Source organism: Fulmarus glacialis, unplaced genomic scaffold (genome assembly GCF_000690835.1).
Source record: "Fulmarus glacialis isolate BGI_N327 unplaced genomic scaffold, ASM69083v1 scaffold32861, whole genome shotgun sequence".
Lineage (NCBI taxonomy): Eukaryota > Metazoa > Chordata > Aves > Procellariiformes > Procellariidae > Fulmarus > Fulmarus glacialis.
The window spans coordinates 1-24,111 of NW_009191423.1; the positions used below are offsets into that span (position 1 = coordinate 1).

Sequence of the window (24,111 nt, forward strand, 5' to 3'; positions counted from 1 at the left end):
GCCCGGGCGGCCTCCGCCGGGCTCCCTGGCCGCCGTTTTACGACTGGCGTGGTTCGGGTGCCCCTTTAGCCGTGTGTCTGCGAACCGCCTGTCAGAGCGGGTTGCTGTTGGTCTTGAAAGAGAGTTACAGCTTGTGCGAACGGCCGGTGTGCTGTGCGCCGGGTGAGGGTTACTTAAGCGAAATACATTGCCAGACTTCAGTGGCGTTCTTCAGTGGCTCTTCTTCATCGTTTGGAGGTCAAACTGCTTGGAAATAGTGATTCTTTTTTTTAATTTTTTTTTTTTTGTATGTGTTTGATCTTTTAAAAATTGTTAATAGGCAGTATTGCTCATTGTGGCTTGCCTATTGAGCACTCCCCACAAATGCGACTTTAAATGTGTCTCATTTTCCTTTCTGGAAAGAGAAAAATAGAGGATAATAAGAATTTCAGAGCTCTAACAGCATCTCATCCTCACACAAAAGAATGGGGAAAAAAGGTAGCTAACAGACTATCTTGTTAGTAGCATTAACTGAGTAGCTAAGATGCAGCCCAGAATTAGTAAGCCACAGAGAGAGGCAGGCCTAATGAATTTGAAGCAATGTCACTCCAAATATTTGTTTTAGGTATGAGATGTAAACTGTCAACTTGTCTGTGTGCAGGGGGTGCATGGACTGATTTCTTCAGAAAAGCAGGGCATGCATTGTACATTACCAGTCCTTGGAGTTTGGATTGCTTTGTTGACAAAACCAAGTGAATACACTAGAAGTGTGGTTTCTTGCTGTCAGCTCTAAGCTGACTTTACCTGCCCACATCTCCCAGTTCACAGTCTCATATTAGCAAAAATCCTGTTCATTAGCAGTTTAAGCTGTTGCGCTGAGCCGTGAACTACGATGAAGATCTCATCATGTGCTCCCCTGTTTCGGAGGGTTGAAGGTTGGTCACTTAACCAGGAGGACAGAAAAATTTTGGATCATCTCTGCTAGACTGGGAAACATACAACTTCATCAGAACCTTTAAACTGTATTTGACATTAATGCTTGTGTTTTAATATTTTTTTTTTTACTTGTGAAAAATGATTAGCTGGTAGTTCGATACTATGTATATCTTAGATTAATAAGATTAACATCGCTTGCTTTCTGACATATAAACCCCAATACCCTTCTCCTTATCCACAGAACAATATGCTGGACTTCGTGTTTGCTGTTGATGATTCTGTGACCTGGCATATGATGAACTTGTTAAAGAACAGGAGTCATTATTCCTTCCTAAAAGTTTTTGGGCCAAAACAGATAAGTAGTATACAGAGCTATGGAGCAGGGATTTACTACAATACTTTAGTGCCATGTAATGGTAGGGTAAGTACAAGTAGTTTGAGTAAATTAAGTCAAATGTTTGTGTGTGAAGTATTGAAATGATGAGCTTAAAGCAGATTTCTGTGCAGGAAGCAAATCGTGCAGATTGTAACTGGCCCTTAACTCGTGGTATCTTCAATATTTATGTCTCAAACTGTTTCACAAACAGCACGTTAATTAAAAAGCAAACAGCAGCTGCTCTTGCACTTTAAAAGTGTGAGCAACGTTTGGAATTTACAACTAAAGCACTTCAGAAACTGAATTTATATTCCTTATTACTTGCTGTCTGCCAGTTTTGGTGGTTGTAAAGTGTATCATGTGGGGAAGCAGGGCCTTAATTTCAGCAGTTGACCATGTAGTAATAGCAAGTTGGAATTGACATCTGTGTTGTTTAATGGCTAACATCCTGACCTGTGAAGCTTCAGTATGATTAATAATTCCAGGTAAGTGGTACTTGTCCAGCAAGTCCTACTCCTGCATCTATGTGTAGACTGTTTGGAGAGGAGGAGTGCAGGTAGGAGTCAGGGGAGGGAAACACACTACCTATCTGTCTCGGTGTTGATTTTGAGTAACTTTTGCCGTGTGGTAACAAACTGTGCATAGGGAAAGCAAGTTCTTATAAGAAAGATGGGGAATGAAATGAAATGAAGGACAGTCATGGAAAAATGTCACGTGAGCAATATATACCTAATTGAAGTTTCTCAGAGCACGCATGGTTGCAGTAATGTTGGGTATATGTCAGAGTTCTTCATAGAAAGTTGGAAGGGTAAAATAGTCTGTTAAACACTTGCTATTTTGTTTAAAGGCATCTATATGAGGCAAGAATTTGGGGTTTAAACCTTGTTCACTTTATGTAAAAAGGCACTTTGGATTTTATTTTAAAGACCAATGATCCTTGCTGTGAAATTCTGTTCTTCTTGGCTTTTATCTCATGCTGTAATGATTTGTTCATATCTCAGTCTATGGTCCTTTGTTATCCAGAAATTCTGGAGTTGGCTGCTTTGCTGAGTGATAATCTTTGGAAACTCAGGAAGTGCAAATTGGTAACAATCTGTTGAAAGTTCATCTTTTTTCCAGTTACATAAAATGAACTACAAAATCACAATTTATTTTCTAACATCAAAGAGCAAAAGAAAAAGCTCACTGATACACACCCTGCCCCTCCATAATGGTACACATAAATGTCTAGGAGTTTTGTTTATTTTAGATCTCCGACAAACTATTTCTTGAGTGTTTTCAGTATCATAAAGGATACCGTGCATTATTCCAACTATTGTAACGTTTGGCTGGTACAAAACTGATCATAACCTTTCCAAAATCTTCTTATGAACAGTTGTATTTTAATGTTCAGATCTCTTCAGTGTCAATGTCTGTCTAGACTAAGTTTCTTTGGGATTTAAAGTCTTTTACTTTAGTGATTGATCCTGGGGTGACTTTATTGTAACTTTGATTCTAGAAAGGGTCTTAGAGGGTTCTGTGCATCTTCCTGTTCCACTTTAGTTTGCATGTAAATAGGAATCTTTTTTTTTTTAATCTCTTGTGTTCATTCAGACATTAAAATGTTTTAATGTTACGCATCCAATTTTTTATTGGAGGTGTGTGTTCCTTAGAATTAATGACAGTTATAGTAAGCAAGTAAGTAGTAAGTTTCATATAGTGAAAATGGTGCAGGTATATGGTTTTTCAGAAGCCTTTATTTTGTTTTTTTCCAGATGATAAAATACGGTGTAATTAGCACTGATACCCTGATTGACGATTTACTTCACTGGAAAACCCTCTATGTCTCTGGACGCCTACAAAAACCGGTAACTGTTAGTCTGTTCAGTTATCTGTCTTGAAATGCAGGAAATTACAGGGCTGGGAAATTATCAGTTGTAGTTTTAACTTTAAGGATCTCTGCGTTGGTACTGAACAAATCATCTGCCCTCATTTAGGGGTCTAGTCCTAGAGGGATAATCTCTCAGAAAGGAAGTGAAATGTAGTCCTTAATAATATTCTGAGTTATGTAAAAAAACCTAAAGGTAAGTATATTAATCACAGTTTTCTGCCTGTAGTAAATCTTGAATAAATGGACTATATTAAGTCAAAGTCCCTTTATTGTTAAATGCAATGTTTACCTTCAATAACAAATTATAGGAGTCACCAAAGTTTCATACAGTTAAATAATGGAAATCTTTAAAGATGAAAGCTGCTTTGCTGTGCAGTTACAGTCTAGTTCCTTGTATTGTTAAAGTACCTGTAACTGACCGAACCATGTGTTAAGCGTGTTGGCTTTTCTCCTCCATGTAGAAAATATGAGGTCTTTGCTTTCCCATGAGTGCCTGATTCAGTGTGCTTTCAGCAGATGGCAGCAGTGCTAAGTTAAAATTTCTTAAGAGGGCAGGGGGGAAGGAGAGAGAACTCTGTTCAAGTCTTAGAACAGAAGTTAATTATGCTTTTAACTAAAAATCTGGGGTGAAAGTTTGAATAGATTATCTCAGCACTGCTGGTGTTTCTCTATCTCCAGGGCTGTATTATAGCCTGATACAGGTTAGAACAGCTGTTATCTTTATAAAGAATGAAACTTGAGAAAAATAGCTGAAGGAAGAATTCTGAATTTCACGTTAACAATGAATACTGAATATTTATTTACAGTGTAACTGCATTTGCTGCTGGTTTGATTTATTTTAGGAATTTTCATCTTAGTATATACAAATTGTGCTTCCTATCTTTTAGTTAAGTTCAGTGGGAGTACATACTTGCACAAGAAGGCAGAATTTGGTATTTTGTTTGGTTGCTAACAAGACACTGGAGATATCGCATATGTGTTTAATAGATAAAAGAAGAAATCAGTCCAGGTTGTTTTCATAAAGGAGACAGGAATTTCCATTGAGTAAAGACTCCAGGACTTAAACTAGAATTGGACGGAAAGATTACTTGGTGAATGTTTAAACTGTCTCTTCCTGTAGAATCTATAAAATCACTAACTAGCGTTTTGAATGTTATACCGTGTTGACCAAAAATGACCAAATAATTTATTTAGATCTGTTTTATGGGTTTCAAATGTCTGCTGGTTCTGGCTTCACAACTGATTTGATGTTTTGATATGTATGTTGTAAGTGGTAGTGATAGAAAGCTTTTTTTACCTCCTTAAAAATGTACAATAAGCTTCTTTTGGAGGGGACACAGGGTTAGGTTTGTTTTCTTATACACTATAATCTCTTACATACCATTTGCCATTTGTGCTAGTTCTGGACACGGTTGACTGAAGCCAGATTAATATTGTTTAATAGTTTGTTTGGGAATTTCCTCTTCACTCTCATATAGAGGAGGAAGAGCCCAGCGCCTTTCTGGTGTTCCATTACAAAGCTATCACTATGAGTGAAAGCTATCCAAGCTATTCTAGCACATGAGCTAAAACATTTGCTCTGGCTTGAAAATCTTGGCTGAATTTTCACTGGAGGTTTTGTTTTTGTTATAAACTGGTTGCCTTGACCAAGTAATCTTTCCAGAATGTTTGGCAGAATAGATGGAGTTTGGAATTGCTACGTAGAAATGCTAGCTTTTCTTCCCAGGCTTCTTTGTTTGTGTTAAAGGTTTATTGGCTTCTCATCCTACATGAAATTTATAACACTGATCAGCTAAATTCCCATTTAACTGTATTGAAAAATTGAATATACTTAGTTGTAATTTCTCCAAAACTAACAGGTTTCCTGGAAAAAAAAAGCTGCTGTACCTAAAAAGTAAAATAAATAAGCATAAGTGACACATAATTGGTTTTCAGTAGAAGATTTTTAAAAGCATCTGAAATGTTACCGAATTTTTGTTAAACGTAGAGAGTAAGTAATTGCTTTAGTGTAAGCAGATGTATTTACTGTTGTCCTGGAGAAACTATTAAGAGAAGGAAGTGTTTAATAAATTTAAGTGAGGTGAGAGAGAGAGGAGTATGAATAGTGTATAGAAATATCTTGTACTTTTTAGAGGGGTCTTGGGAGGTTTAGGTTTTTTATATTATAAAAATTCCCATGAAGGAGTGACAGAGCACATATTTGTTTACAGATTTTTTCCATTGTCCAAATCTGTAAAAACACTTTTTGAAAGAGAATGGAAAAATCCTCTTATTGTGTTATTTAGTGGAGTGGGGATGTGGCTAAATGGCAAACTGGAATAGTCAAGTGTTTTTGACACCTTCCATTCTATAATGAGATTTTCTTTGTGTATTTTGTTTGTCTGTAAGTATCTTTGTGTACACATGCCTGCAGTTTCTTGTGTATGAATTTCCTAGCAGTGAAGGTAGTACATTTCCTGCTTTAAACTGTTGTGATGACTGAGGGTCATGCTTTACTTATAAAATTGAATAATATCCCTCACTTAAAATATTTAATAATTCTAAAGTCTCAATTGTACTGCTAGTTAACTGAATTCTCTGTATACTGTAAAACCAGAATAAATTGGCTTCTTCTTTCCCCCTTATGTGATACGGTACAGTGACTAGTTCTGATGGTAAGTTCTCTGTACTGTGAAAAAGCCTTCCTTAACTTTGATCTTCTTTCAGATTTACCCCAAGAATCAACATTCATCCTTGTCATACCTTGGTGATAGCTATTGCACTCTGTCTTCCTGGGACATTTCTAGCTACCTGAACTGTTTAAAATTTGTTCGTAAATGCAGTGTTTCATGTGTTTAAATTTTGAAGCCTAGCATATTATTTCCCTTTGAAAAAAAAATCTGGTTTATGTTAGGGGGTATTTTTAGCAAAGGAGGAAGTTATTCCTTTTACTTCACTAAAGTAAGTTCATGGTCTTCCATGAGGAGGAATAGCATCTCTGCTGAGTTTCATGTTTTAAAAGGCTGTAACTGTGGTGTTCTTAAAACATGTCCATAACTTGCTGTTATTCCTAGGGCTAGCCTAAGGTGTAAGCAGTTTGCGTGACTGCTTGGGGTGCCACAGACTTCCCTCTTCTGTCTTTCCTTAGAGTTTCCCTGTAGCAGCAAGTTATGGAAGTACATATAAGTGAATTAGTTGATGAGATTTTAAATGTTAGTTTATTCTCATGACCAGGCTGTCTTGTTTATTGGATCTTATTTGAGCAAGTCTGTATGCATTCAGTAAATTTCTCCCATGGTTTTCAAGGAAATAAAATTTACTCTGGGCTCCCTGGCAGATGAAATTGTATTGTATTTTAATGTGTTTTATCATTGTCTTTCATTTTAATGCTAAAAAATACAAAGTAATTTGCAGGGGAAGTTAGGAGGAATTGTGAAATGTTCGCTTTTACAGTGAACTCTTTATTTTAAAAATTAAAATCAAAGAAGGGAAAACGTCCTTCAAAAATCCATCCTGGACCTATTCCAGACTATTGTATAGATTAGATGTTAGGCAAACCCACGCTTTAGTGCGGAACTATTGAAACAAGCAGCCTGTATACTGTTACATTCACCACCGTATCAAAATGAGATACTGTTCTAGTTTTATCCCTCTTAAAGATTTCACCGTAATTAAAAATTATGTTCCGAGTCTTGGCCAGCCATGACATTGCTTTGTCAGTGTGCTTTCTGTAAGAAGAATTTTGCGTAGTAGATATGTCTGATTCTCTTACTTTCTTTACTGAATCTGGGTTCGTGTTTTTTTTTTTTATTTCATTAACAGATTTACATTCCTAAAGGAAAATATTTACTTGAAAGTATACCTTAGCTGTTTCAGGTTATATTTTGGGGCAGAATTTCAAGTAATACTGCCACTCATTTGTGTGTGAATGGGCTTTTGAGGAGTAAAAGCAAGTCGGATACATTTGTTCCTAACTGTCAGTGGGTTTGCATTTTAAGTTATTCTAGAGTAAACAAATATTAAGAAGCTGCCCTTTGTAAGCAATACAGTATTGCTTGATCAGAACACTTGAAAAAGACAGAAACTCGCAACAGGCAGGTATTCTTGGGAGAGTTGTTTCTGAAAGAGCATAGTTGGCCATCTTGTAAACCAGGCTGACTTCGTCTGTCTAATGTTCTATAATAATATGTTTCTATATTCAGTTCTTACTGAAGATCTGCTTTTTATTCCAGTATATTTCCATATCTGAGGTGACTGGATTCTGTAGTTGGTCTTGAACAGTTTGAATGTTTCCTAAAAATAAACTTCTCTTTGTGGCACGTAGAAGCACTCAACTTCAGTGATCTGTTCTTCCTGTATATGTGAAGTTCCCATTGAGTTCACATTCTGCTCATACAAAGTGCAAAATAAAGCCCTGCTTCTTCTAGGAGGACAATTGATGTCTAAGAAACTACTTGAAGCATATGACAGAGGAGTCCTCTACTTTAACAACAACAACAAAAAAAAAATAAAGAAAGAATGAAGATGAATGGGAAAACTTACCTCTTTTTGTGGTATTCCATTGTCTTTCAGTGTGACAGTGGTCTTTTTTTCTTGTTGCATAGTCACATATGAAGTATTTCTGTTAATGCATTCATATTTACTGTTTGGATTAATCCTAAATTCATGAATATGAAAAGGTGAATAGCTCTTCAGAGATTAGTTAATGGCTGTTGCTTATAGCAATTCCAAACGTGTTTGTAAAAACAGCCTTTTGTAGCAGGCTGTTAATTCTTAAAAAAGATGTTCCTCTCTCTCCCACTGTGTAAACAAAAGGGGACGCTCTGGTCTTTATTGTACCATAATAATAGGATCTAATCTTAAATACATTTCTTATTTATTTTTCATGTTGGACTGAGTAACATTTCTAGCTCCATCTTCAGTAGCACTTTCCTGAAGTCTTGCTTCCAATGACTCTGCTTTTTCAGGTGAAAATACTGACTCAGAATGAGAATAGCAAGCTACAAGCTGCTCTTGTTAGCAATCTGAAGAGTGCAGTCACAGCAGCCTTTCTCATGTTACCAGAAAGTTTCTCTGAAGAAGACCTCTATATGCAGATTGCAGGACTCTCCTATTCTGGTTAGTATGTGGTGTCTAAAGTCTTCGAGGAGAAAAGCTGTAGTTGGAGCTGTTGTACCACAGTAGGAAGTCTGATGTATAAGTCATCTGCTCTCTTGCCTTGGGCCTACACTGTTGCATGCTCCAATAACTATATTTTACTGCTGTGTTATATAACAGCTTGGAAAGACTAATTGTGCCTAGTCATAGAAAATAGGTGGAGGTACATATACAAAACTTCTTATACCTGCTTGGTTTATGAACAGCTAAGTATGGGTGATTGAATATGGTGAAATAATGTGGGTTTTTTTTCTGTTTGTATGGATTGTATTTTGGTTTTAATGGTTCAAAACCTTGGGAAAAATTTTTTCTTTTCACTCTCGGTGTAATGTTGATTTATCTAATGGTGTGACCCATGCTTTGTTATCTCTTACTTTTTGAATGTGCTGTGTTTAAGGTTCTTATTTAGTTAACTTAAAGATCCAGGTTATGATTCTTCAGTGTACATTTAACACTCACCTCCTGGTTGGTATTTGTTGACTTCTTTTTGGTAAGAGAATTTCCTCCTTTCTCTAGTTATGAAAATGGTATGAATTGGTATGAGAAAAAAATTTAAGAAATTACTCCAAATGAATCTTCAATACAAGATTTAATTATTACAATTTAATTCAGCATTGCTCTTTAAATGTTGATATCCTTAATGAAATCACTATGAACAAGTTTGATTGGAGTTGTACTTCACATAGCACTTTCCTTGTTCATAGAGAAATGCAAGTTTGGCTTTTTAAAAAAAGCACAGGTAGGCAGGTAGGGTTTATAAGCTGCAGCTTGGTTCTACTGAGGAGTGTTACTGTCCTTTACGTAGTACTTCTCTGGTCAGTTTAGACTGCAATTTGTTCAGCTTTTCCTTAGCAGTTTTTTCTGAGTCATTACCTGTTTGAAAGCGACAATAAAGTAAAGAGGGTACTGACAGTGGGATGGCTAAGGGTTGCTAACCAGGGGTGTTTGCTACAGGGCTGCATACCTGAAACCTGTCCAGGAATGTCATTAGATTCTTGGTGAGCACTAGTGACCAAGATACTTTTTTCTATGTCCTTTGAAATGATTATACTTTATATGTCCTTTGAAAATTAACCAAAAATGTGGGAGATCAGTTACCATGCTGTAAGATGTTGAAACTGGCTCCGCTGTGTGAAAAAAGCTAAAGCAATAAGACTCCCAGTTGGGAATGTTCAAGAAAAAGGCTGTCAATGACACGTTTGCGGCTATTTTATTTTGCTGCCATTTTGATAAGTCTTAAACTTTTCAGAGGGTATACTAGTAGACAAAATTGATTTTGTGTGTTACTCTAATCAGTCTCCTTGGAGACTGCTGAAAAGAGTTGTTCATGCTTTAATTTGGAAAATGTTTATTCTTTTATTTTTTTATGCATTTTTTTGAGAGCAGTGAGTCAGTACCATTTATATGGGAAGTGTTTGTTTTGTGGCTTGGCGTAAATTGAAGTAAACTAAGTAATGCTAGCGAGTTGCCACCTTGGAACAACATTTATCTCCTGAATGTGGGAAGTGGGAAAATGAATTGATTCAGGATTTTGTTTGTTGATACGTGCTGCACTAAGCCTCTAACTCCTGGTTAGTAACCCCGGAAGCCACCAGGGTAGTACCTAATAGAGGTAGATGAATGCTCTATGACAGACTGACTGTCTTTTCACTTACTCTCTTTGAAACTTTTCAGTCATGTATCGTAAAAGAAAGTCTAAAGGTCAGTAATATAATGGTGGTGTTAAAAGGAGTTGCTTTTTGAAACTACTAATAGGTAGTATTACGTAGCCACTAAATACGAGGCTAAGAGGAAAAGGTGATACTGTGATCTTACTGTGACTGCCGTTAGCTGTACTTCAGGTACTGCCCTTGAAGTGCAGAGATAATGCAAATTATTTTCTTTTAGTGTTGGAAAATTGAAAGTTATTTGTTTCTGGCTACAAAGTATTGGGGCTGGTCAATCTGTTTAGTAATCTGTTGAAACTGATATATGGTTGCGAAGAATATAACTGCGTTACTGCCGCTTTCGAGGCTGAGCCTGACAGCTGGAATTTTTTTTGTTGTCCGAGTGAAAATGTGGACACATGGGTTGATGACATTACAGCGTATCAGAGGCCACATAACAATTCTGAATCTTATTTTCTGTACTTGCAGGTATTTGAATAGTATTTTTTTGACTATTAGAAGGTGAACCTTATTGTGCATTATATAGGCATTGGTAGAATTAGAGAATAAAGTTTTAGATGACAGCTTTGTACTTTGTTGGTTTCTGATATATTCTCCTTTGAGTTTTCAGTTTTTCCCTAATTGAATTAACTGTTTTTCTTTTCTTGACTAGGTGATTTCAGAATGATAGTAGGAGAAGACAGATCAAAAGTGCAAAACATAGTGAAACCTAACGTTCCCCATTTTCAGAAGCTGTACAGTAACATATTACAGGACTGCCCTCAAGTGGTATATAAGCACCATCTGGGAAGGCTAGAGGCAAGTGTTCTTCAAAACATTTCTAAAACAAGCAAGTGGAAGTGCTTTATCACATTGACAGAAGGCAAGAATTACGCCATACACTAAGGCGAGCAGTTTTAGTCATTGTACTTGCTATTTGTTATGTTTCTGTTGTTTAGTTAATTCTGCAACCAGAAGACTTGCTGAAAATACCAGTCTCTACATATGTAGTAACTACTGTTCATTTTCTTGTGAGTATGGGCACAGAACTAGAACAAGAGAAGATCAGTTTAAAACATGTGTTCTAATGACTACCATATGGAAACAACAGTCTAGGAAGTGATGAATAAACATATGGTTTGTGTTAAAAAGATTAGGCGGTAACTTAGAGGTGCAACTTTCTGCATCTCACAAAAAAAACATGGAGTGCTAGTTATGAAGATCAGTTGATTAAATCCAAATGAAATTCTGGCATTATCTTTAAATACCCCTACTAAAACAATTTCCCCCTACTATTTGGGAAACAGGTATCCAAAATGACCAGTATCTTGAATTCCATCTTTCTGCCATAAGTGTAACATTGCAATTAAGAGAGAAGTGCCACAGTCAGGGGTCCAATAGCAATTTTTCCTCTTGTAGTATGCATGTCTGTGTGTGAATATTCAAGTGATATACATTTCAACATGAAGTTACAAATAGCATGGGTTGTCTCATGGACATGGGTGTCTCTTTATCCTCAAGTCACCTTGGTAATTACCTCACGAATGCCTCCTTTTAGGACGTGTCTTTGTTAGAAACTGAAGTACAGATATAAGCAAGCTTGAGTACAGTAAACAATTTTACTGCAACGCTTTGGAGTACAGAGTAGGCGAATCTGTATTAAGAAGTATTTAATTTTGAAAAGAATCAGTAATGCTTTCGCCAAGAAAATAGCTAGTTAGACTAATACTCCCTGTTGTGTTACCTTTAAACAAATCCTGGTAGCATACTACAAGTACATTGTTGGATAATAAATCTGTCCATAATTCCGTAATAGTAATTGAGGCTGTTGATTAAATGCCATCATTTTACTGCTGATTTTGAGTGAAGTGCTTTAATAATGTATTCCTCACACCTTGGTCTGGTTATTGGCAGTGATTCCCCAGATTGAAGAGGGTGACTGCTATTGGGAGTGCTGTTTACTGCAGAATAGAAACCGCTTCTCCCAGTATACGTCTTCAGAGTTATAGAGAAAATTCTTTCTTAAAAGATTCCTCAAAAACAATTGAAGGCAGACACTAGTTCTTACAGTTCTGGTTCAGGCGTGGATTCCTCCCACATAATGTTAAGAGCCTGCTCATTGTCGGCTCCCTCTGTAGTCAGTGGGTGATTCATCTGGATATCATTTTCTCCCCATTGACTAAAGGGAGTGTATAGGACAACTAGACTCCTGTCTGATGTCTCCATGAACTGTCTAAAAAGTTGTGTGGGAAGAATCGAGCTCTTCATATTTTCCTTCAGTCTTGGAGAGATCTGTTCCATTATGCATTTTTCAGTATTTGTGCTTACATTTTGTATAAATGTGTATAGGCCTGCACATTGGTATCATTGTATTCAAAAAAGGGTCATTGAATTTCTGATTTAGATTGGAAAATGTGGAATGAATGTTTCCTTCAAATTATACAAACCAGATGTGGTTTGAGTTTAAAGCAGAGAAAATGTTTTTCAAGCTAACTTGAAATGTGTATATGTGTATAGTTTGATTATGTTCAGGCAGAAGAAACTGAGCTAAGTGGTCTTTTGGGAACTTTTTTTTTTCATTGTAGTGTACTTATGTTTCTAAAGGAAATTGGATAGAGCAGAAGTTTCAATGAAAAGTTGCTTGCAGAGGCAGTGAGATCATGTGTGTACGTTATTCTTCCCTTGGATAAAAATTAACATCTTTGCGTTGAGTTACTCTTCAGGTTCAGAACTGAGATACTGCATTTCCCAGTGCTTGGGAAGTTTTCATTAGCATTGTCGATGACTTTTACAAGTGAAATGGATCGTGTTCTTCGAGATATTTGTCAGAGGTCAAAGATAGCCAAAAGACTTTTTTGACTTCTTTGAAAAGAGAACTTACTTTATCCACACTGAATGTTTTTACTGTCATATTTTTTATAATGTTCAGATTGATAAAAGTCCAGAAGGTCAATTTACACAACTAATGGCTTTGCCAAGGACTCTGCAACAAAAGATAACTTCTCTGGTAGACCCTCCTGGAAAAAACAGAGATGTGGAAGAAGTTTTACTGCAAGTTGCCCATGACCCTGACTGTGGATTTGTGGTGCATCAAGGTAGGCCTAGATCAGTGTTTGTAATCTCCTTTAAGACATGATAGATACACAGATTTATTGTACATGTTCTCCTAGTTCAGAAGGATGATTTAGGGAGAAGGAAGAAGAAAACAACAGGTTAGTCTTGAGATACATTCCTAAAAGCATGGTTTTGGATTTGTTTGATTGCAAACAGGTTCTGTGAAATACTAGCAAATAGCATTCCTACTGGTATAGAAAAATATGTTTTGTTTTGGATTCTGAAAGAAGTAGTCTTTAGGAATTAGTGTGGCCTACTTAGACCATCTAACTCTGTTTGGGTTGCTGACACCTTTAGGATTTCATTGGCTGGCATAACTTCATCTAAATACTAAGCTATATATCCTGCCAGTCATACATTGCAATGCTAAGTTAATTTTCTTGTTGAACGTTACCTTTCCCAATTTTCATAGTTAGTCCAGATACTTGAGCTCTGGCAGAGAAATTGGGCTTTGAGGAAAAAGATTAAGGTGTTTCTCATCATCACAGATAGCTTCTCTGAGGCAAGATAATGTTGATTGAGCAACTTAAAGCTTATGCTGCAGACATCAGCGTTTTATTATTCTGCAGAAAAATGAAAACGTTTAGTACTTGAAGAGTCCTTTACATCTTTAAAGAACTTGACACATCTTAGTTCCAGGTGGCCAGTTTTGCAAGCTCCTTGAGCACAGCAAAAACTCCCTAGATGCCTGAGAGCCACTAGACACTAGCCAACTGCTGAAGGACCTCTTATGCTGCTTTCTGTTTGGGGCTCCTGAGAATTGCAGTTCTCCGTTGACAGTATAGGATGAATTGCACCTGGACATCGAGGTGTCCAGCTTCTTTCATGTCAGTCTATGGCAGCTTCTATGCTACTATGGCTGGACTGCAACAGTAATGTGATAATAGCTAAATTTGGGAGCAGGAGTTGCAGTGGTTGTGAGCTGCATATAGTTTTAGAGCTCTGAGTTGTCCACCCTGAGCTAACTATCCTTGTGGTTGTATTTATGTAAGGTTTTGCAGGCATGGCTGTGTCTGTAGACTGTGCGCAGTGGTGCAGCAGCTCAGTATCAAAAGATTGGATAGATTTAGTCTTCTCAAACCAAGCAGTTTATACTCTTAGGTGAACAAATCAAAACCCCTCTTTCACTTTTGTGGCTGAAAGATTTTCCTAATTCAAGAATCTGGGTAAAGGACAGGACAAGCCATTTGGTAATCCTACAAGACAAAGCTGATTATTCAAGTTGAATTGCATTGTCCCTAGGTATTTTACTGGCTCAACATGATTTGTTCCTTCCCCTCCCCACCCCTACCCCCACAAATTATTTTCCGGTGGAATGTTTATCATGCATTTCCCTAACCTTTGTTCTTAATTATAGAAATAGTTTAGAAAGAAGGATTTAAAAATAATATTTGAAATTATATTCTACATTCTGGTTAATGCAGAAGAATAACTTTCAGTTTGGAAGACTAACTCTGGGACTGCTGCATTTCTACATTTTTAAGTATTTAGTAATGTACAGTAGTTTTTTTCTGCGCATATCAGTATGCTTTTATATATATGTGTTAGAACAGATAAAACTTGGTACTTCTCAAAAAACGTTTTAATGTTTTATTTACTATTCATCAATACCTAAGAACCACTGGACAATGAGAACTGAATGTGCCACAGTGCAAAGTGGTAAACAAGCCTTATCTTCAAAAGCTGATAATTTAAAAAAGCCAGACAAACACTGCACAATATAGGCATCTCTACTTGATCAGAGAAGTGCAAAATCCCAATTTCATATTGAATTAAACAGTGAGTATAATTTGTTCTGCTCTAGAAAGTTAATATGCCAGCACTTAAATGAAACAACTTTGAATCCTTTGTGACTAATTTTAGTCTTAGTCATAATCTTAATCTTCTCTTAGTAGAGAAATAATGGGATTATTTCATTTTCTAAATGAATTAATTTGATCAATTCTTACTGGTTTTTACCTGTTTTAACATTGATTTGGATTTCTTTTGTATGTTAGATATAAAATAATTGAAAATATGTTAGAGAATATTTTCAGTTAGTATGACAAAGCAAAACAGAAACAAACTTTCTCAACTTAAGTGTATGTTTTACTTTCAGGCTGGCTTGATTGTATAGCTGGAAAAAAATTTTAACTTTTTTGTGTGTGCTGGAGGATGAAAAAGTACCCACTGCTAAGCTGGGTAACATCTGTGTGCTTTTCTATCTGCAGGCATTTCGGGAATTGTGAGATCTTCCAGTATAGTGCAGAGTGCTAAAACCATACTAACAGCTGGTAAGAATGTGTGTGATTTCTATCAACGTAGGCCTGATTTCACAAAGTAAAAATTACAGGGCCCCAAGACTTAGAGTAAACTTTTTGGGTGTCTAATTGAAAGCCCCTGGAAAAGAAAAGTAATATTTAAAGCAGAAGCTTTATATAACTACTGAGAAATTGTAAAATGCCAAAAGGAATTGGAGTCTATGAGACTCTTAAACAAACAAACAAAAGCCCCCAACAACCCAAAAGTAACAAAAAAACAACTTCTGACTTCAATTTCATTCTATACCTGGGCCAGATTTGGCTGATGTGCACTAGTTCTGCTCTTTTTTGTATTAAAAAATGGAAAAAATTACTTTATAATTCACTCTGGCTTTCTACATGTGAGTGGATCCCTAAATGATCATTACGTAGTATTGGTGTGTTATGTAGACTATAAGGTTATTTCATCATAAAATAAAGGAGGGGATGAGTTTTTAGGGAGAGAAGTTTGACAGGATCCAGTGTTTTTTTCAGGCTCGGAAGACGGGTGTGTATTTGAAGACATCATGTATTCCAAACTGAGCCTATACTTAGTGAGCATGGGATATTAACTGTTAGTCTCATACTTCAAAATTAATTACTTCAGAAAAAGAGTTGAGTGTTATAAAGTCAATGTGAGAGAAGGTGTAGAAAGGAAAAAAAGGACTTGCCTGTGTAGAAACATGGGAAAACTAGGTACGGTTTTCAGCTATCGAAGTCTTCCTAACTGAATGAAAATTACTGCCAGTTAGCTAGCTGGAGCTTCATCCTGTTTTCTGAGTTCTGGAATAAGTCTAATTTTAAGGTGGCCTGATTTTTACATTTTAAAAAGCTGAAAGCACTGCAGCTTGATTTAAAAGAAAGACTTAAGATCTGAGCCTTCATTTACTTAAAACTCTGATCAGGAGATAGTCTTAATTCCTGCAAAGTGAAAAATCCTTGCTGCTTGCATGAGGTTGTTCAAATAATTTTCTGAACTCATTCATAACTATTCCTAGTTCTTCCACAAAAGCAATTGTATATAAATGATGCCATTACTGGTTTTAAAAGCAGCTGTATAGTTTCCTACTGAGCAATCCTTATCCAGACTTCTACAGCTGCAGTTCTCTTCCCATTGAGTATTAAAGTTGGTGGCTCCATGTTATACTTCCTACCTCCTTGTAAAGAAACACAAGTTGCAGTGTTCAGGACCATTAGTGGTCTGCTGACTACAATAAGCAGAAACAGTTGTACTTTTTATATGGTTCTGTTAATAGTCTAGTTTTATTAACTGGAAGACGTCTGACAAAACTATTGCCTAATTTTGTGTAGTGGCTGGAGGAGACTAAGGACATAACTCCATCTGAAAAAAGCAAATTTTAATTTTATATGATTTAGGCATATTGCAGGTATTAGTTTCTAATGTAAGGTTTCCAGCCAAGTAGGTAACGTTTTTCTTCTAGGGTTTGTTGTCAAAATTACCCACTAGTGGTCGAGACTTCTTGATTTGTATCATGCCTCTTTTAGAAATATCGGCTTGTAACCTATCTGTTTCTAAATTCATGGAGAGTAGATTTAGTAGAGCAAAATAATTGGAGGGGAGGGGTCAAAGGCAGCGTTACCATGTTGAATTCAGTGCTTGTGAAACTGACTGACCTGTGGAGCAAAGCTGTTTGTGTGTAACTGCGAGAGTATGAATAAAAATAGTTAAGCTTTGTCAGATTATTTATGCTCCCCTTCTGTCTGTTCTGACAGACAGAACATCACCTCTGGGAATTCTTAGCTCCTTTTGTGTGTCATGCAGTAAATCACTTACAGCCTATGTTGTTACTAGGACTTTTGGGGGGTCCTAATGCATCTTTTAGTAGGACTTGTAATTTTTACCGTGTTTTCTGTTTTGTGCACCTGGAACTAGGTATTTGTGAAATGCCTTTTCTTTCCTTTGCCGTAACTGCTTTTTGGTTTATATATAGTGGCTCTTTTTTTTCCTTTAAAACAGACTCTAGTTGTCTTCTAATCAGCCAGTTACACAGAGTATCACTTATATCTAAACCCATATATTTTCTATGAATGCTTTTAGTTTTGAAAATGCATTTTTTGCGGTGTGATTCAGGTAGAGCGAAGCAATTGTGATCCTTTGCCTGAAACACAAGTCAAATTTGAGCAAGGAGGCTTGGGAGAGATTGGTTTTTCTTACTTTTAGCATAATTTAGTTTGTTTTTTAGTTGTTTTATTTTGACCGCACTCCTACCAGAATCTGGCCAAAACCATCAGCAACAGAATTCAGGATTGATCTTTTGGGGTTACTCACCAATTATGTGCTGAGGGAAATGAGTTAGATTTGGAAAAGGACCATTTCTGGCACTTCCTAACCTCTGAATGTTGTTTAATGAATGCAAAGCTTTCCTGCAGAGCTAACCTTCCTGAGCATTGCTGTGCAGGCCACCCTGGCTGGAGAAAGGGAGTCCTGCTGCTTCAGTTAGGGTCAGGAGTGTGTCTGTACCGTGCGCCGCTGCACGTAAAATGAGCGTTGCCTCACTTGTTAATGTAGACATAGCCCTGCTTCCCAACAAGCCTGTGTGTGGGCCTTACCAGAGCACCACCAGTTTCGCTCGCTGAAGATGGACAGAAGCACAGAAATAGTATTTTTGTAATAAAAACCCACACTGTAGTGCGCATTAAAGAAGAAACTAAATTTAACTGACCAGGGGCATGACCTCAGTGTTTTTCAGATGTGGTGTTTGTATGATCTTCAGTGATCTTCCCTGGAATTTAGGAGGGATGGGTTTCCATGGGTTTAGGAGTTAGTTAGTAGAAGCCTTTTGCCTGATTTTTTTTTTTTTTTTTTTAAATATTTCTTTCCAAATATTTATGGTTGAGTTTGTGTGAAATTTTGCTTTATCTTCTAATGATGGTTTTCTCCAGAGTTTCTTAATTTAAAAAATTCGTCACTAGGGGGCAGGCATTAATGCTATTCACCTTGTTTTGCCATTTCTTGGGGCTTTTATCAGCTAATATTCATACAGATACATTCTGTACACAGACAAAACATTGTGGCTCCTACATTGAAGGTATTTGCTTGACTCATGCAAGGAATGTGTATTACAGGAAAGTGTTGAGCTTTTAAATTTAATCCCTAAGGGTGCTGTATTCCTTTCTTCATTCTTTAACCAAATATTGTCTAATGTTCTGTTCTGCTATGACCTATTTTCACACTTTCTAGTAAAGACTTTAGGAAAAGTACTACGGCTCTGTCCTTTGCAGTGCTTGTGTTAAGAATAGTAGCTAAAATAAGAGAATTAGAAAGAGATCCTGAAATCAGTGGCTCCATTAAATAAACTGTGGCTATTTTTTCTTGCTGTTCCTGGTAACTATACAAGTACTTTTGTCCTACGTCTGCTTGCAAAAGAATTAGTTTTCATTGCATGGCCATCAGTCTTTTTGAAATGTAACGGGGGACACAAAATTATTTCCTTAGCTTTTCCTTAGCTTTTTTTCCTTAGCTTCCTTGTTTTACCTTAACAACAACAACAACAACAAAGTGAAATGCCTACCCTCTGGTCTGTAGCATGGTAGTCCAAAGTGCAGCATGTTTCTAAATTAAATGTTAAATAGGGACTAGTTGTTGCTGGGGTGGCATGCTGTGTATTAACATTATTGGCAAGGAGCACAAGCAAAATAAAGAATTTCAACCCATTCAGGAGAACTTTTTTCATCCTTCTCTGCAAATGTGGTTTTAAAGTTAAGCTCAAGCTCTATGTTTTTGTTTGTTGTTAAATGCCCTATTTAGTTTTTGAAAATGTGCCTATGTATTTCTTCGAGTCTGTGGTGAGATTGTCTCTCTGTTTCCCATTAGAGATGGCACCATCATTTGATTTATTTTCCCACATAGCCAGAGTCTGCGTGGTCTTTGGGAACTAACTCTGAAGTTCTTATATTTAGCTCCTCTGAAGGAGATGTTGATACTTCTTCAGCTTAGATTTCTTCTTTATATCTTACTAGAGGGATGCTGCAAGCCTTGAAAATCTCTTATAAATGAAATACTATTAATTAAATCATCAGTTGAAGCAATTGTTCAAGATACTTTTAAGTTAGCACAAATGCTCTGAATAACATTTGTTTTCTTAGAATTGGGGTATTAGTATCGTATGTCTTCAAGGATTTTTTTTTAACTGTATGGAACAGCTTTACATATAAAATATTCTGTAGATTTGTGATAACTGCTGTCTTCATCAGCTGCCTGAGCAGATACTGCATACCACTGCACTTCACTGTAAATATGTGTAAAAAGTCTGCATGCGTCTGTGCATGGTATGCTAACAATATATAACTATTTGCCTCCACATGACAGCTCTTCAGCAGTATATGCATTAGTCTTTCTTTTCAAAAGGAAATAAAGAATACTCCAGCCAGGCATATCTACCGGGAAACTTGGGGGACTTATATTATAGCCAAATTACTATCTTACAACACTAACACTTCCAAAAAAACCAAACATGGATCGCTAAGTAAAACCAGATACAACTTATGTTTACACTGAAATTTTGTGGTCTTGATTCCATGTGCATTAGGTCTTTGTTCTGTATCATATAGTGGAAAAATCTAAAGGGGAGGTGGAACCACCAAGTCATAGATTCATAGCTAAAGTAGAAAGACATTTTCATGTGGTCCAACTGCTTCAGATTCTAAGCCTGAGCCATAATTACGACCATTAACTTTTACTACAGATGTGACTCATCACCCTGAGGGCTGCTTTAAGAAACCAGCTGTATGTATAAACCTGTATTTTGCTTTGTAGCATGATGTGCTAGGGCAGAAATGTAAGCAACTTATTACATAAGGCTCCAGTGGGTGGAGTTCAGTAGAGTGCTCCCTGCAGGGGGAGAATATGAAGGAGAAAAATCTCTTTATGTTGAGCTGCTGCAAGCGGCAGAGTAGGTTGGCAAGCTGATAGAACAAGCTGATTTGCAGGCTGCAGTGCTAGCGCAGTTAATTACAGTCCTGCAGGGCTGTATCAGCTGTGTTACTGTTGATTTGCCACATGCTATACTGCGCTTCCAGAAGTACACTGACTTCATTGGAAAGGCAGAACAACATCAATTCTGGCAGAGCAATTTCAGTATTTGAGGGGCTGTATCTTGGAAGTATAGTACCCAGGAGATTGCACAGTAATTTTCAAAGCCGTACAGTTACATAGTTTTAACTTTGGAGATTGGAACCACTTCTTTCATTTATGTGCTATGCCTGAGCTTAGTCTGGCCTTGTTCTGCAACTGGAGTTCTTACACTGTGTGCAATTTTAATGCAGATATGTGACGCGCTTTAGAATTTACATGGTTATTTACTTGTTATTTGAGATGCTGCAAAAAATAGCCCATCGTGACTTCATTAGTGTGCTTGCTTTTAGCAGAAACCTATTAAATATAGAAAAGTTTGAGCTTACGTATGTGATGCACATGGTTTTGTAAGTGGAAAATACATGTATGGATGATTCCTTACAAAAGGTAAAGTTGAGTTTATTTAAATTGCAATTAGAGACACAAGAAGTGCAAAACTGATTATATCCAGCATATTTGTTATGATAGGCTTTTTACTCTCCATCACATGCCTTCAGAAATAGAGCATGCAGTTTTCCTTATTACTGCATACTCATTTGACTTCTGGTTACTGTAGACTGCTAATACTGAATGCATCTTTCACTTCAAGTATTTTACCTTCATTTGATTGCTTTCTCAGGTCTTTTCAAAACCAAATATTATCATACCCGTTTTGTTTTGTTTCCCCCCCAAAAGTCCAATACAGTAGATGGCTAAACCTGGGTCTAAGTTGCTCATTTGTGGTGTGCCATACTGTGTGACTTTTGGCTAAATTGCTTCTGTGTACTTTTAGTCAATCTTGTCAGGTAAACAGTGTTCTATTAAATAAACATCAGAAAGATTGTAGTAAGTATAACGTACCATACTTTTAAATCTGTGCATGTAAGTGTCAAAATTAAAGCTTTTTGTGCAGCATTAAAAACTTGCCTTTTCAGTTTTGAATTTTTAAGGGTGTGATTCGACTCTCTTGTAATCTGAAAAGTTACTTTGTGTTTTATGTTGGTGTGGTGGCTTTTTTTTTTGTTTGTTTTAGGGTGTTTTTTTTAATAAAAAAAAGCCGGAAGGAGGAAGAATAAGTAGCTCCACTGGCTAGGATCTCAGAACCCCACTGAAATGCCAAGGCTAACAAAATACTGTTTTTAAGTTTGCAAATACTAGATGACTAAACCCAGGAAGAGGCTGTGTCTTTTTTTTACTCTAGGTCTGTAAGAGAAGGCTCATCTCTGGTAGAGCTTCAGAAAGTATTTAACTCTAAGGGTGCACTTTACAAATTGTGTGGGAGTCATCCTCGATCTCTTCGTATCTAAAACTTGTCAAAGCTTGGAGGCAATGACTGCTGCAAAATCCTTCTGTATCTTTATGAAAATTGAGAAATGCCTTCCTTCATTGTAGGCCTAGCATAACGGTATGGTATTTATCAAAGTTCAGTACTTGTGGGCTACTGCAGGATGATGCTAGAGTATGACAGCTGTTCTGGCATCATATAAGGTTTATTATAAACAACTGACAGGCAGGTTACTCTGAAGCAAAATTGGTCCGGACAACATCCCTGTGACAGGCTATGCACACTGGTGTCCATGGTATACTTCGGAATTGGCAGTATTGCCAAATTATAGCTGTTTGCCATCATCTCGTTATTTTTGCTTCTTTCAGTTCACCTGGGCATATGCCTTATTAATCTGGTTTTCCATACCCATCATCATTTCAGTATTATCTTTTTTTACCTAAGGACACAGATGTCATTTCATTATGCAAGTCGAGCAATTTTATTCTCTTGCAGATGTGCTGTTCTCTCATTATGAGATGGTAGCTGCCATTAATTAGGGTGAGGCAATAACAAAATATTCAAGGTTATAATGTACTTTACAACTTGTTGAAACCAGAACAGATTTCCACCCCAACAATCAGCAGCACATTTCTTATGAAACAAACAATTCTCTGTTTTCATTTTTAATTCACAAGCCTTTGAATAGCAATGCTCTGGGTTGGTGTGTCCTGGAAAGCTGCTGGTGGTGTGCAGTGTTTGATTACATTTAATCAAGATGGGCATCAGTGTGATGTTTCTCAATTCTAACTGCATAGAACTGGTCTACAACAGGGCAACCAAGTGCCTGATGTATAGCATCAGGCAAGGCTAACTAGAATCTGATTAGCAGAAGAAATTGGTAAAGTAGGCTTTGGAAGTATAAAACTTGTTGTCTACCAGTCATGCAGAGTTTGCTTGTCTTGCTTGAGCAGACTGGTTTTTTTTGTTCTGGTTCACCACTCTCTCTCTTCTTCTCCTTCTCCTTTATTCCTTCGGTAAAATTTTGCTGCACAGCTTTGGGCATAGCTGTGGTTCTTGATGATTAGGCATCATCTTATCTGTAGAATCTGGTGGTGGGCTCCTGTCTCAAGAGCTGAAATGCTTCTACAACTAGATTCTTCTCTCAGGTGTGGTCAGCTGACTAACCTGCATGCCTAACACCTTGGATTTCTCTAAACAGTACTGTTCAAATGTCCTGCTGCAGAATATAGTCTGTCGGGTTGCTGGTGTCCATTTCCAGGCCAGAGTACAATCCTACTCAGCTAGTACAATCCTACTCAGCTGGACACGCAACCTAGCAGTGCATCAGGAAGGGCTTGAAAGTATAATGTATTCGCTTGGTGTGGGTCTGCAGTAGACACAGATGGTTTAAAAGCCTTCCTATATTTAGCATTTAGGAACAACGATGTAAATTAGAAGTTTCCCTCTGTACTGGTTAAGAGTTTCATCATGAATCTCTACATTTGCTATACCTTGGTTATTATCTATACGTGCTTGTATGCAACACCGTCAGGCCTTCAGAATAAACCTATCCTATTTTGCATGCTTTGATACTTTTAAAAGTATTTTTTTGTGTCATTATTTACTGTGTTATGAATGTGACAAGGTTATTTGCATGTCTGCCTGATGGTTTAGCTTGTTGTTCTTCCAGGGAAATATTTTACTTAATGTAGTAAGAACCTAGTATTTGAGTTAGCCTTTCTAAATGTTGATATTTTCTGGGGTTTGTGTTTTGTTTTGTTTTTTTCAGGGGCAAAGAAATCTGTAACTTACAGTACGAAGAAATTATATAAAATGACAAAGGGATGGTTAAGGAAGACATCTTGAGTCTTGACATACTGTGTACGGGTAAATAAATGGTACTTTTTCTCTAAATATTTTGCAGATGTTGCTTTGCCTGCTTGAGAAGATTAAAGTGCATTTAAAAAGTCTGTTCTAATCATTCACATGCCCATTTTTACTACTAAAATAGAAACTTTTGTTCGTGGGGGAAGGTTCAGTGGTAATGGGGCAAAGGAATTATACTGTGTAAGTAATTAAATGAATTTTCCTGTATACTGTAGCTTAGATTTTGAGAAACCCTGAGTAAAAAGGATTGATTGTACATATGAATCAAAAATCAAAGCCATTCATTTTCTATGTATTGCTAGCTTAATTTTCCAAAATACCCCCAGCCTCTTTCAAAATATTCACTGTCACAATTTTAGTTCTGTCACGGACTTATGCAACTGGAGAGTCCATTGAGTTTTAAGTAGATATGAAACTGTCCTCTCGAAATACATTATTTCTGCACTTAAAAGTTCATCCTTAGAATTCTTCTGAAGATGCTTACTGGGTGCTTCTGCAGGGTAGACTTTATGAAAAGTAAATTTTTTCTCAGATGTGTGATGTTCTG

The 24,111-nt window shown here is 36.9% G+C and overlaps 1 protein-coding gene across 1 annotated transcript; it reads left to right on the forward strand.

The window, feature by feature from the left end:
- The first annotated feature begins 1,144 nt into the window (after nt 1-1,144).
- Nucleotides 1,145-23,681, forward strand: TAMM41 (TAM41, mitochondrial translocator assembly and maintenance protein, homolog (S. cerevisiae)). The gene is made up of 7 exons (XM_009586695.1): nt 1,145-1,336; nt 3,046-3,138; nt 8,108-8,258; nt 10,617-10,762; nt 12,873-13,038; nt 15,268-15,330; nt 23,467-23,681. Exons 1-7 carry the CDS (start codon nt 1,163-1,165, stop codon nt 23,541-23,543), a joined length of 870 nt encoding a protein of 289 aa, XP_009584990.1. The 5' UTR covers nt 1,145-1,162; the 3' UTR covers nt 23,544-23,681.
- The last annotated feature ends 430 nt before the right edge of the window (nt 23,682-24,111 follow it).